This window comes from Crinia signifera, chromosome 3 (assembly GCF_055691185.1).
Source record: "Crinia signifera chromosome 3, ASM5569118v1, whole genome shotgun sequence".
Classification (NCBI taxonomy): domain Eukaryota; kingdom Metazoa; phylum Chordata; class Amphibia; order Anura; family Myobatrachidae; genus Crinia; species Crinia signifera.
In genome coordinates this window covers 242,141,035-242,155,257 of record NC_139219.1, presented here as the reverse complement: position 1 = coordinate 242,155,257, position 14,223 = coordinate 242,141,035, and the positions used below count along the sequence as shown (strand labels likewise).

The following is a 14,223-nucleotide window of genomic DNA, read 5'->3' as shown; positions in this document are numbered from 1 at the left end:
ACTTCAAATATAACAGTGAACAGGAGGGCAGAAAAACAAATGAATAATATAATGGTGCACAAACCTTACACCCCCCACCAGCCTAACTTTAACCATACACCCCCTCCCCTGCAGCTCAGCTCTCACTATACACTCCCCACCTCTCAAGCCTAACCTTCATTATACACCCCCAGTAGCCTAAACCTATCTATACACCCACAGCCCAATTATTCACCAACCACCTGCATCCTAAACCCACGCATCCCCCCCCTCCACAGCCTAAACCCACCCATCCCGCAGCCTATTACCCCAATCCCACACATACACACACATTGCAGTCTATTTTTGGCGCACACTGTTCCCATTTTGAGGGGGGCCCAAAGCATATTTTCACACCTGGGCCCACAATGCGCTAGTTCCGCCTCTGGTTACTGATGCGCAATCATTATGATTGCATAGCAGTGCTGTGGAGATTATAGTGAATTATATGTATACAGTAAAAGCAGTATCTGGGAATTTTATTTTTTAAAGGTTTCTCATTTTTGCTATTTCATTGTCATTTATTTGTAATATCAGAAAGTAAAATTATATATTTTATTATGTTATGGAATGTGGATGCATTTCGGGGTGAGACACTGATTATTAGGCATCCTAGGCTTTTGCCTGGGGCCCAAGGGTCATTTAATTGTCACTTATTACAAAAACAAAAAAGTCCAGATAAATACTGGTTTCTCTAATAACATTGGCCCTTATTCAGATTTGATAGCAGTACAAATTTGTTCTCAAAATTGGCAAAACCATGTGCACTGCAGGTGGGGCAGATGTAACATGTGCAGAGAGAGTTACATTTGGGCGGGGTGTGTTGAAACTGAAATCTAAAAATCTAAATTGCAGTGTAAAAATAAAGCAGCCAGTATTTACCCTGCACAGAAACAAAATAACTCACCAAAATCTAACTCTCTCTGCACATGTTACATCTAACCCCACCTGCAATGCACATGGTTTTGCCAATTTTGAGAACAAATTTCTACTGAGCTCAGTTCTGAATATGGGCCATTGTGTGAATCAGCTCCTAACTGTCATGTTACTGGATTTGAATGACAGGAAGGAGCTGATTGGCTGGTTGTTTATCACTGTTCACTTTATAACTTTTTGAAGCTTGATACATCTGGCCCATAATGCCATCTCATGCATACCGGGTAAAAGATGGCAGTGGGCTCTAATGTCTTATCACAAGGTCTGTCCTGCACTTAAATATACATATGAAGATAAAAGCAAAACAAGAGGCAGCAATGTTTTCTGCTTAACTTTTCAGTAATTTAATGACATCATAAAAGCCCTTCTTACATCAGAAAAAAAGTGAGAGTGGTCTATTCTGTTGGGTGTCTAAGAGGAAACTAATGGGTCTCCCAAAAAATCCAGGAAAGGTGGCAGCTGTGCCACGTTACTGATGCTAATACTGGGGCATACTCAGGGCTATTTTTGTACAGACTCCAGCAGGAACTGAGGCCCTTATTCTAGTTCACTCTTTCAGACAAAATATTTCTTAGATGGACAAAACCATGTGCACTGCAGGTGTGGCAGGTGTTACTTGTGCAGAGATAATTAGATTTGGGTGGGGTTTTACACCTGCCTCACCTGCAGTGCACATGGTTTTGTCCATCTAAGAAATATTTTGTCAGAAAGAGTGAACTAGAATAAGGGCCTCAGGGGCAAATTTATTAAGCTCGGTGAAGTGATAAACTGTCTGATTTTTATCACCGGCCAATCAGCTCCTACTTGTGAAGTTACAGGCCTGTTTTGAAAAATTACAGGTAAGAGCTGATTGGCCGGTGATAAAAACCAGACAGATTTTCACTTCACCGGGCTTAATAAATCTACCCCTCAGTTCTTGCTGGAGCCTACTGAAAAATAGCCCTGGGCATACTAGATGGACAAATTGCCATCAACATTATGGGGGAAATGTAATAGGATGAGAGATTCAGAAAGGGAGAGATTTTGTAAGAAATCTCCAGGTTTTTTTTTAAAAAGCGGCAATCATTTACACTGCAAAACCAGTTTAATGTTGCAGCTTGATGATTGCCGCTTTAAAAAAACCTGGAGATTTCTTACCAAATCTCACACTTTCTGAATCTCTCATCCTGTTACATTTCACCCTTTTGTGCATGCAAAAACAGAAATATTGTAACACTTTACACCCTGCATACTGGACGAGAGGTGGTAATGGGCACATTTCCAGGGACTGTTGTTCAATCCCAGTACTGTGATGGAAATATGAGGCTGTCCTTAATACGGCAGACTGCAGTTAGTTGTACTTTGGCTGCTACTACCAGCATTTCTTGCCAACACTGCATATTTAAATATTCATATACAGATAAATATTATTATGCAATGCCAAAAATAAGAGAAGAAAGGGGGTAACACCAAGAAAAACTATTTTTGTCTACCCCAAAAGAGTTGTTAGAAAAAGGTTTAGACAATAATGCAGAATAATTTCCTTCTGGCATGACTACAATATGTGGATGTGGACATAGCATAGTCACTGCAGCTGTTAGGAAACAACAAGCATATTACAGGGTGGTAAGTAAAGGCAGCATACCTGTTTGATCTCATTTGTGAAGTAAACATATGTGACTGCAAAAAACACAGACTGGAGTAAAACTGCGAGAAGTACAAGTCCGCACAGGAGAGAGTGCGAGCCTGCTGCTGGGATCATGTTGCTGGTGGTGGTGCTGACTCGCAGGTCTCAGCCTCGCTCAGCACTGGGATTGGGAGCGGGACTGGACTGTACAGCTCACTTCTTCAGGTCTTTCTAAATACAAACACAGTACAGTACGTACGTGGGACAGGACTGGGGGCGGAGCTACAGTACTACTGGCAGAGGAAACAATTCCTTCCCAATAGCTATTTGTTTGCTGAGCTTTGCCTTGGTAGAAACTACTTTTACAACTTTGTTTATAAACTTTTGCAATGTCTCTTATACTACCTGGCGATATAAATGTGCAATCTATGCAGTTTTATAGTGTAGTTTATTGGTTAAAATGTTTTGAGTGTTGAAGTTAATGGTTACATCATTGTATTGTCTTTCAGTGTTTTTGCTAAAAGGTAATGAATATATATATATATTACAAAATAGCTTTTTATTAGATAGTGGTTGCCTATCCCTTACTGTAACCATTACTTTTATATAGAGTAATAGTAAAAAAAATAGTAAAATAGTAATAGTAAAAAAAAAGGGAATACAGTGAAAATATTGTATAGCAGATTCTTACCGGGGTCCGGAATCAACTCCATGCATAGTGGATAGCGAGGTTATGAACAGGTAAAAAATCACTTTGGATCGCATCGATACTGTATATCGGCCGATATCGCATCCGATACAGAAGTACCCTAAGTAAAAACCGGACAAACCCCGAAACGCCAGACCAGACATCAAACTCTGCATTCCAGAGCTTGTGGTGTCCCGACCGCGGGGTGTCTTGTCCAGGTGGGGGCAGGCAGGCTATGTGTGTGCCTGTGAAGGCTTTTACCAGGGACATGGGGAAGGGGGGATTACAGCCCCCCCAGGTGGTCCGGATTGTTACGAGTTTTATTATATCCCAGGGAGGCTGTATTCTCCCATTCTACTCTCCCTGGTGACAGGTGTCACAGCAGCCCCACCTGACGGGACATCCCCGGCAATGCGCCCCTCCGGATCAGACACTACAAGCTCTGGAACTAGAAATTGATGAATGTCCGGTCCGGCGTTCCAGGGTTCTGTCCAGTCCAGTTTTTACCCATTGACAAAGCTGACGTTTGGACAGCGAAACGCGTTGGTAGTGCTGGTGCCAGATCCTGGATAATACTTTGGAGGTTCCACCTGCTTAATCGTCTGACCACCACTCTTCCCAAACAACTACTGGAAGTCTACGGCTCAATTCAACCATCTAACTTAACCTGGACACCCGGCCACGAGGTTGAAGGTAGGCTATCATAACATCAGCCACTCCCTCGGTGCGCCTACAGGATTACAAATCGCCGTTTATCGGACTCCACCAAAATTGGGACTATCATCTAGTGTGGACAGTGCGGGTTCCTTAATCCTCCAACCCCGGATGGGGATATCCATATACACGTGAGATCTGGTCACCAGTTATTGTTCTTGTTTTTATAAACCCCTTTTTTATACTCATTCGCCAATATTTTTTCTGTAACAGTGTACACTTGAATAACATTCATTATATGTCACAAACATGCTGCTATATATGAATTATTTTTAATATTGTTTTTTAATAAATTGTTATATGAAATTTGAAATCTGATTCACTCATCATTGGTTGTGAGCGCTGCTTTTTGTGCTGTCTTTTTTTCTATATTTTGTGCGGGGACTGACCCTCCCCACTCAAGCAGCTGCTCCAATTGAGTCAGCAACTCTGTCTAAGCGCTCCCAAGGGTATACACAGTAGTGTATTTACCCATCTTTTGGTACACAGTTTTTACCCATACCTGATTCTTACCTGCTTGAATATGCACCCTTAGGGGTAGATTTACTAAGAGTTCTATTGAATAGCAACCAATTAGTTCTATTATCTTCTAGAAGGTAAAATAAATAAGTATAATCTGATTGGTTGCTATAGGCAACATCCCATCTTCAATTGAACTCCCATCCTAGTAAATGCACCCCTTAGTTTTTACATGGGGGACCTTATTCTAGTTGACTCACAAAGCTGAAAATTTCACCAAACGCCTAACGCCTAAATTTCTACAGCGCTCGCAGATGTAAGACATCTATGAGTACCCTGTGCTCGCTGGGCATTCCCATCCCTTCACCGCTGCCCCACGCCCCCCCCCCCCCCCCCCCCCCGCTCACACCAAGCATCTGCACATGCACATAAAACATCGCCCCCTGTACGAATGTGTGGGGGAGCAACTAAACCAGAATAACCTCATGGGTCCACTATGCAGCCATAATATGAATTACCATATACTGTCATTTAATGCATTTGGCTATCTAACACTAATTTGGAGGCAATGTTGAAGGTTATCTGATTCAGTTTTATGTATCCAGCCCCACAAGATAAAATGTGGAGGTGAAGAAGTTCCACAGCCATCACCTGAATTAAGTACAGAGATTAGATCAGCATTGTTCAGCCGCTGTGCTATGGACAACACTAGTGTGCTGTGAGCACTTCTCAATGGTGCCGCCAGAGATGCATTTTTAACTCTACATTAGTGGTTTAAAATCTGTGTGCTGTGATCCCCTGGCACTTGCAGGGGTTCCATCGGTTGGTGGTCCTGGACCAACTCTAATTATTTATGGTGAATTTGATAGGCGAATCCAGTGCTTGTGACTTTCAACCATAATTTAAGTTGGCAAACAGAAATGAATCCTGTCCCTCATTAGATAATTTACTCTAAGAGGGACATACAGTATAAACACAAATGACTTAATTTTTCAAAATGTCTCAATAAGAAACTTTTGGCCTAGGGGTGCCGTGAGAAAACTTTTGATTCTTGAGTCTACACCCTGGGACACGACATTGCCATAAGGTCTTTCCTGTGTTCTGCAAGCAGATAAACATGGTACAGAGTCTGTACTATACTTTACTGTGTCCATTTGGGGGCCAATGTGGGGATGCAGTGTAAATCCTGGCGGTCAGGATCCCGGCGTTCAAAATCCCGACGCCGGAATACCGACCGCCGAAATCCCGACACTTTCTCCCTCCGTGGGTGTCCACGACACCCTCGGAGGGAGAATAAATTAGTGTGCCGAGCGTAGCGAGGCACCGGGCCCACTGCGTGGCGAGCGCAGCAAGCCCGCAAGGGGAGCCGATCCACGTCCCCCCCTTGTCGGGATTTCGGCGGTTGGGATTCCGGCATCGGGATTTTGAACGCCGGGATCCCGACCGCCGGGATTTAATACTGAATCCCCAATGTGTTTTATTTTGTTTTCTATGGGGACAGTTCTTTATGTGGGGCCTAATGTAATTTTTGGGGGCCAGTGTGTGTGTGTGTGTGTGTGTGTGTGTGTGTGTGTGTTTGTGTGTTTGTGTGTGTGTGTGTGTGTGTGTTTTTTTCACCATGGTCAATAGCAAAACAAGCTGTCTGTTCCACTGCAAGAGTAGATAGTGATGCCATACATAGGGCGCAATTCAGACCTATTCGCTCTGCTGCAAAATTCACAGCATAAGCCATTATTGGATAACCGCACACGGTACACTGTGTGCATGGGCAAGCCGTCTGTACAAAGACAACCAGCAAAGGCTAGGTTTTGCTGGCTTCTTGCAGGGTGATTGACACTCTACGGCCAGGCTTGAATTGTGCCCATATTGTTCGGTGCTGTTAATGGAATATGACAGAAAAATCTCAGCTGTTGCTGTTGAATTTCTAAACCTTGGAAATTCTCTATCTGCAACCTGTAAAATGTTTGTGGCAGAAGTGAAAATTTAAATTGCTAAGTCAGGCATTCTTTTTTTCTCAGGCACGCATTTTATGTAGATCACATGGCACAGCCCCGGCCCGTGCATTGCAGCTGCTAAAACCTAAATGTCTGCTTAGTGCTTACCTAATATGAGGAATATATGTGCCAAAGAACAGGATCTCTTGGTTGCTAGCTGTGGTTAATGGGCCTAATTCAGGTTTGATAGCAGCAGTGGTGTATCTAGGTGCCACGCCCCACTCCTTCGATTTGTAGTAGGTGGTGCTCTTGTGCGGCGAAAAGGGGGCGCGGCCTAATGGAAACAGTATACCGCACACCTTTATGCCCATTGCACATTTTTGCAAACTTCAAAATATCCATTACACATAAAGCCACATGCCGTAATGCCAATTACACATAAGGCCACACATGATGCCCATTACATACTGTATAACAAACCATAATGCCCATTACATATTTGACACATAAGTGCCACTTATTTACATGATCATTGCTAGGGGCTTTATGTTCGATGCAGGGGCTTCATACTCGATGCCAAGGGGCTTCATGCTAGATGCCAAGGGGGACTGAAATTGCTTGTTGCCAAGAGGAGGGTAAAATCCTGCTGTGACCGGATCCGACAGCTGGGCAGACAGAGGGGTGCACTGCCCGGCTGTCCGCCGCTATTTTCAAATGGAACGTGCAGAGCAGTGGCAAATGCAGCAGCGCCGGAAACTCCAGGTCCATTAATTTCCAGCACCGTCCGGGTCTCCCGTTGTCACGCACGAAAGGAGAGGAGTGCACAGCAGTGGGGCTCACAGGACCAGGGCCGCCGAGAGGCAGGGGGGGCGGGTACATGTTACCTGGGCCCGGGCCTGCCAGGGGGGGCCGGGTCTGGACACACACTTTAAAAAAAATATTTATCGGGATGACAAGGACCTGTCCGCCCCGTCCGCCTGCCCATGTGTCCGGCCGCCCGCCCGCCCATGTGTCCGGCCACCCGCCCGTCAGCTGCGGCTGCCCCAGCCTTCCCCTGTCTGTCCTTCCCCTGCACACGGAGAGACAGACGCTAGAAGCACAGCTCTGCACTCCCTGGTAATGCTGCAGAGCTGTGCTCCCTGTCAGAGACGCTCGAAGTGAAAAATGACTTCTAGCGTCTGTCTCTCTGTGCGCAGGGGAAGGCAGGGTAAAGCAGGGGCAGCTGCAGCTGATGGGTGGGTGGCCGGCACATATTAACCCCTTGGCAACGAGCTAGAACCCCTGGCAACGGAAATTCCCCTTGGCAACGAGCATTAACCCCTGGCAAAAAATATTAACCCCTTGTCAACATCCAATAACCCCTGGCAATGCATATTAACCCCTTGGCAATGAGCAAGAACCCCTGGCAATGGACAATAAACCCCCCTTGGCAATGAGCAAGAACCCCTGGAAACAGACATTAACCCCCCTTGGCAATGAGCATTAACCCCTGGGAACAAATATAAACCCGTTGGCAACAAGCAATAACCCCTGGCAATGCATATTAATCCCTTGGCAACGAGCAAGAACCCCTGGCAACGCACATTAACCCCCCCTTGGCAATGAGCAAGAACCCCTGGCAACGAACATTAATCCCCCTTGGCAACGGACATTAACCACCTTGGCAACGGACATTAACCCCCTTTGCAGATGTAAGAAAACCCAGATCCGCCCGTGTACGGTCCCACCATACCGAGCAGAATAAGGCCCAAAGTGTAAATTTATCTTCTCTTTCACCTATTGTGAGGCCGCGTATAACAGGGGATTGTATAATCAAGCATGCTAGGGGTTCAATTGTGATTGCAAATAGTGCAGGTGAGAGGGGGCAACCCTGTCTAGTGCCTCGAGATAGGGGGAAAGAGGAGGATACAAAACCATTGACCAAGATTCTCGCCACAGGCCCACAATATAGAAGTTTGACATATCTAATAAATACAGGGCCAACACCCATACAGCTCATCATCTCCCAGAGGAAATCCCACTCCACAGAATCGAACGATTTAGCAGTGTCTAGGATAACTATAACCGAGGAGCGGGAGTCCCCATGGAACGACTGCAAGTGAGTAGAGAGCTGACGCAAATTGATATAAGTGGATGGATTCGGTATGAAATCCCGGCGGTCAAAATCCCGACAGGGTTCAAAATCCTGAATGGGTCATAATACCGACAAGGACAAAATCCCGACAAGGACAAAATACCGACATTTAAAATACCGACAAGGACAAAATCCCGACATTTAAAATCCCGACATGGTCAAAATACCGACATATAGAATGTGCAGGTGAAACTGTCAACATGACTTTGGGTTGACAGGTCGCAAGGTCGACATGGGTTTTTTCACTGTTTTTTTCCCCCCGAATGTCGACACAGTCGACATGGACACAGTTGGAGGTGAACCGCAGACCCTCGCTTCGCTCGCAATGCTTCGGGCATGGTGCCTCGCTACGCTCGGCACACTATTTTATTCTCCCGCCACGTCCTAGTGGATGGTAGGGCATGAAATACCGCCTGTCGGCACATGTCGGGTCAAAAAACAGTGAAAAAACCCATGTCGACCTCGCGACCTGTCGACACAAAGTCATGTTGACAGTTTCACCTGTACATTCTATATGTCGGTATTTTGACCTTGTCGGGATTTTAAATGTCGGGATTTTATCCTTGTCGGTATTTTAAATGTCGGGATTTTGTCCTTGTCGGGATTTTGTCCTTGTCGGTATTATGACCCATTTGGGATTTTGACCCTGTCGGAATTTTGACCGTCGGGATTTTAACTGCAACCCAAGTGGATTTATGGGGCATGAACCCAGTCTGATCCGAATGCGTAAGATGCTCTATGACACGGTTCAGTCTGATGGCAAGAATCTTAACATCCGTGGAGAGTATGGGGGCCTTAAGAATACATAACGTCCTGCCGAATCCGTTTTCACCTGTTGCATACAAAATGGTACAGCCCTGGGTACTTGTGTATTATCACGGCGCCCGATTTCATCTAAATCGCATACGATATCGCATCCGATTTTTTGGCCGATTCGATCTGCGATGCAATTTTTTTCTGCCATTTCCTGCCGATTTCGCATACCATCGCATAATACCTGGGGGTGTTCAAGGATGGAATCATCCTTGAACACCCCCAGGTATTATGAGATGGTATGCGATGTGATTTTCGGGAAAATGCCCCTAATTGTACAATTAAATATCGCATAGCATTGCATGCCAGCAAGTGGTATGCGATGTGATTTGCAATGTTAAATGCACCCCCATTGTTAACGCCACCCCCACTATCAATGCCAACCCGAAGCGTGGCGAGCACAGCGAGCCCGCGAGGGGCGGCGGTACGCGTCCTCCGACCTTTTCATACCCCCACTATCCACATCGCGTGGAGTTGATTTTAGATAGTGTGGCGAGCGCAGCGAGCCACCGAGCCCGAAGCGTGGTAAGCGCAGCGAGCCCCGTGAGGGGACGCGGATTACTTTACATGTATTCCGCGTCCGCTCGCCACACTTTCTATCATCAACTCCACGCCGACGTGGATAGTGGGGGTATGAAAAGGTCGAAAGGTCGCGTACCGCCGCCCCTCGAGGGCTCGCTGCGCTTGCCACGCTTCGGGTTGGCGTTGATAGTGGGGGTGGTGTTGACAATGGGGGTGCATTTAACATTGTAAGCACCCATCAGGGTGATTGTAAAATTACAAATCATATCGCTTCACATGCATCGCATGGCATGCGATGCACTACGATGGAAATCGGGGGTGTGCAAGGTTTGCAATGATGGAACAGCATGCAAATCGGAAAAAGTGAAAAATCGGTCGGAAATCGGCCGCAAAATCGCATCCGATTTTTGCATGCGATTTGCGGACGATTTTTGGCCGATTTTGTGGGCGCCGTGACAATACACAAGTACCCAGCCCTGCATATTAAAATAGATATGTCTCTAGAGGCAGAGGTATATGTAGAATGATAGGCCCATCCCACCCACGGTTTTCTGAGTGCTAAGATTTTGGTTCCGGCTAGGTGCATTTCATTTAAAGAAACTACTGTATGTCAGGAGTATATTTTTTTATGTGGGCAATACTAGGGTTCTCTTAAGTTTGTCATTTAACCCATGTACATTCCAATTGAGAAAGGTAAGCTTAGCCATAATATAAAATAAGTAGGACATAAGTAAGTTCAGGGACAGGTCCACCACTGACCACAATATCCACTCACAGTGCCAGAGACATAAGAGCATCAAGGGAAATACCATAAGAGCATCGCAAACATAAAAATAAATAAAACAGGAACCGCCCAAACCCACCCTGCAAACCCCACCCAACCCCAGGTATACCTAGATCCCGAACAAGAAAAGAAGGTACTTGTGCAGTAGCCGGGCGCCCAATTAGCATACTTACACAGCTGTAGGCTAATCTACGCTGTCAGCATAGTCCAACGGCTGCATCGTGTAGTTAGCGTAGTGACTCCGTGGCAGCCCCGCGAGGGGATGCATTATGCGTCCTCCCGACCTGTTCATACCCCCACTATCCACGTCGGCGTGGAGTTGATTTCATAAAGTGTGGTGAGCGCAGCAAGCCACCGAGCCTGAAGCATGGTGAGCGCCGCGAGCCCCGCCAGGGGACGCGGATTACTTCATATGTGTTCTGCATCCCCTCACGGGGATCACCACACTTTGTAAAATCAACTCCACGCCGACGTGGATAGTGGGGGTATGAACAGGTCGGGAGGACGCGTTTACAGTTAACAGGATTTTAGTTAATAATAAAGGAGAAAAGATAACATTAACAAATAACAATAAAATCGGTACTTGTGTAGTAGCCGGGCGCCCACTTAGCGAGAACACTACGCTACTTCTGACTGACTACGCTAACTACGCTGGCCAAGGGAACACTACGCTACTTCTGACTGACTACGCTAACTACTCTGGCCAAGGGAACACTACGCTACTTCTGACTGACTACGCTAGCTACGCTGGCCACGGGAACACTATGCTAATTCTGACAGTGCCGCTACGTTAACTACGTAACGGGCGCCCGGCTAATACACAAGTACCGAAAAGAAAAACATCCCAAAATTTGGGAAAGACGCCAGCAATCAAGATGTGATACACCCTCCCGCCCTCTACGGTCAGCTGACGACTGTCGTCTCTCCTCCACCCTGATCACTGCTTCCCATGCTAGAGTACAGGACTTTGCCCGTGCTGCACCCCTTCAGTGGAACGCACTCCCTCGCTCCATTAGACTCTCCCCGACCTTGCAAAGCTTCAAACGGGCACTGAAAACTCACCTATTCATCAAAGCGTACCCTTCCACTGCATAAACCAGCTGGTTCTCCGACCCCTTGCCTGTTTACATCCTGCTATCTAACCACCACCCCCTCGCTTGCACCTCTTGTAATCTGTCTGTCTCCCCTTCCTACTAGATTGTAAGCTCCTCCGAGTAGGGCCCTCTTCCCTCCTGTTGTCAAAGCCCACTTCTCTTCACATTTCACTCACAGCTCTCATTTACTCCAACACTCAGTGACCATCTTCATACTCATCTCCATCATTGGCCTCATGGCGCCTTATAAATAAAATTATAATAATAATAATAATAATAAGATGCCAGTTGCTGGGCAACAGCTATAAAACAGAGAAGAAAAGTAAAAGAAAAAGAAACGAAGAAGGCCAAAAATATAATTGCAACTCAGCATATGGATCTCTTCCGAAGTAGCCCAATTTATATTGAACTCCTCCCGGGGAGAGGGAACCCAAAAAATGAACAGTAGTGAAATATCAATAGAAATATTTAGAGCGTGACATATAGACCTTAAGAACAATATGTAGTTGCAGTAATATGCCTGTCATTAAACAATAGTAACCTATAACATCAGTCTTGCAACAATGAACATAGTATACTAAATTGACCTGATGCCAGAGGTGGCTGAACAGGGGGCGGATGCTGACGTCATGTGATGTCAGCCTCCTGCCCCAAGCAGGAATCGGCCCGCCTGCGTTCCCAGGGGAATGCTCACCGTTTTCATTGGGACACTCATAAAACGCTGGAAGTTCCCCTGCCCCAGCCTGCTTAACACATTTAGGATCTACCAATAGTTTAAGGGTAAAGTGACACACACATACACTAGGGGCGATTCCACTGAGATTTGGTAATTTTTCATCCAATTCCGGTGAGAAATCGGTGTTTGTCATCAGGTTTGACGCGGTTCCATGAGCATCGCATTGGAGCCTGAAGATCGCACTATAGATAAATCACAGGCTTCACTGGGATCCTACACTGGGATCTTCATATGCAAAAGGACTGCATATGGTATATTCTATGTAGTCCTGCAGGTTCAAGGGGTTTGCGGGTGACTTCTTCCTTTGGAGAACTTGCCCTAGTGTATAGTCACCATAAGATAGCCACCATAGGCTTTTTTGATTTTGTGGGGTGGGGGGGCTTGATGGTTGTTTCAATACTGAGGCATGTATGGCAATATGTGTGCCACATCATATATTTACTGAATCTTCTGTGGACTTGCCAACTGTCCTGATTATAGCTGGATAGTTCTGCTAATCATACACTGTCCCGCTGTCCCACCCGCAAGCCATATGGGCCAGGTGTATCAAGCTTCAAAAAGGTGATAAAATGGAGAGTAATAAACAGCCAGCCAATCAGTTTCTACCTTTCATGTTACAGGATGGGTTTGAAAAATGACAAGTAGTAGCTGATTGGCCGGTTGTTTATCACTCTCCACTTTATCACTTTTTGAAGCTTGATACATCTGCCCCAAAGCACCGTGGGGCTGTGGCTGGGGAGGGTGGGGGCAGAGGCTGAAGTAATCTTTAATCACCTCTGCTCTGATCTGAAAAACAATGGTTGATCTCTGAATAATAAGAATCCAGCTAGTCAGGGAGTGCTGGGCATGCCCCCAAAATGATGAAAACAGTCATAATATGAGACCACAATCCTCCCATCCAAGACGGCACCTTCCCACCTGAGACCACACCCTCTTTTTATGTAGCGTTTACCCACATTGCAAGGATCTTAATTACATGGATGCAAATGTTGGGAGGTATGCTAATGTGTATGTCAAGTGTACTTTAGATATACACCACTCAGCCATAACATTCAGACCACTGACAGGTTAAGGGAATGCTACTGAATATCTTGCTACAAAGCCACATGTCATGGGGTGGGATCAGGGCCAGATTAACAATACGGCAGATAGAGCAGAGGCTCCAGACCTCCATATAAAAATAGGCCCATAACAGCATGATGACCACCAGCTGGCCGCATGGTTGGCCAAAAAGTATTACAATTGTATTTCTATTGTCTTTACTAAATTATGCAATTTTGTACATTTATATATTTGAAATGAGCAGGTCTGCTCATTACATATGGCGGGGGCGCGGACTGTTTGACTTCAAAGGGTTAAATCCACTTTGGTAGTCACCAGAATACCTTTATACTTACTCCTAAAATGTGTATTATTGGAGCTGAAATTGAGGGGGAAATTTACTAATATGAATTCGTAAAAAATAGGTGTATTCGTAGGCAGAAATACACCTATTTTTTTACACATTTGTATTTTCGGGATTTACTATCCCGAAAATACAGCAATTCGTATTCCTAAAGATGGCACATTCGTATTTGTATTTACAAATACGAATGTCTACACCATCGATAGAATACGACAGGAATCACCATTCAAAAGAATGGTGGTTCCTGATGTACTAAGCAGCCGTATTGATAATACAGCTGCTAATTGGTGTAAAACACCCACGCAAATACGACAGGAAAATACACCTTGATTGTCCTGTCGTATTTGGCTTTAGCCTGCAAGGATCAGTCAGATCCGTGC

At 45.6% G+C, this 14,223-nt stretch overlaps 1 protein-coding gene across 2 annotated transcripts in view; it reads right to left on the bottom strand.

Annotated features, from left to right (window-relative positions):
- TNFSF10 (TNF superfamily member 10) overlaps positions 1–14,223 on the bottom strand; it is a 59,694-nt gene that overhangs the window by 20,979 nt on the left and 24,492 nt on the right. The window contains exon 1 of one of the 2 annotated variants that reach the window (XM_083177745.1): positions 2,579–2,792. The exons of the other annotated variant lie outside the window; for it this stretch is intronic. Within the exon in view, the coding sequence (XP_083033871.1) occupies positions 2,579–2,695 (117 nt within the window). The 5' untranslated portion in view covers positions 2,696–2,792. Of the gene's footprint in view, positions 1–2,578; positions 2,793–14,223 lie in introns of those variants that run through there. 2 annotated transcript variants of the gene reach the window in all.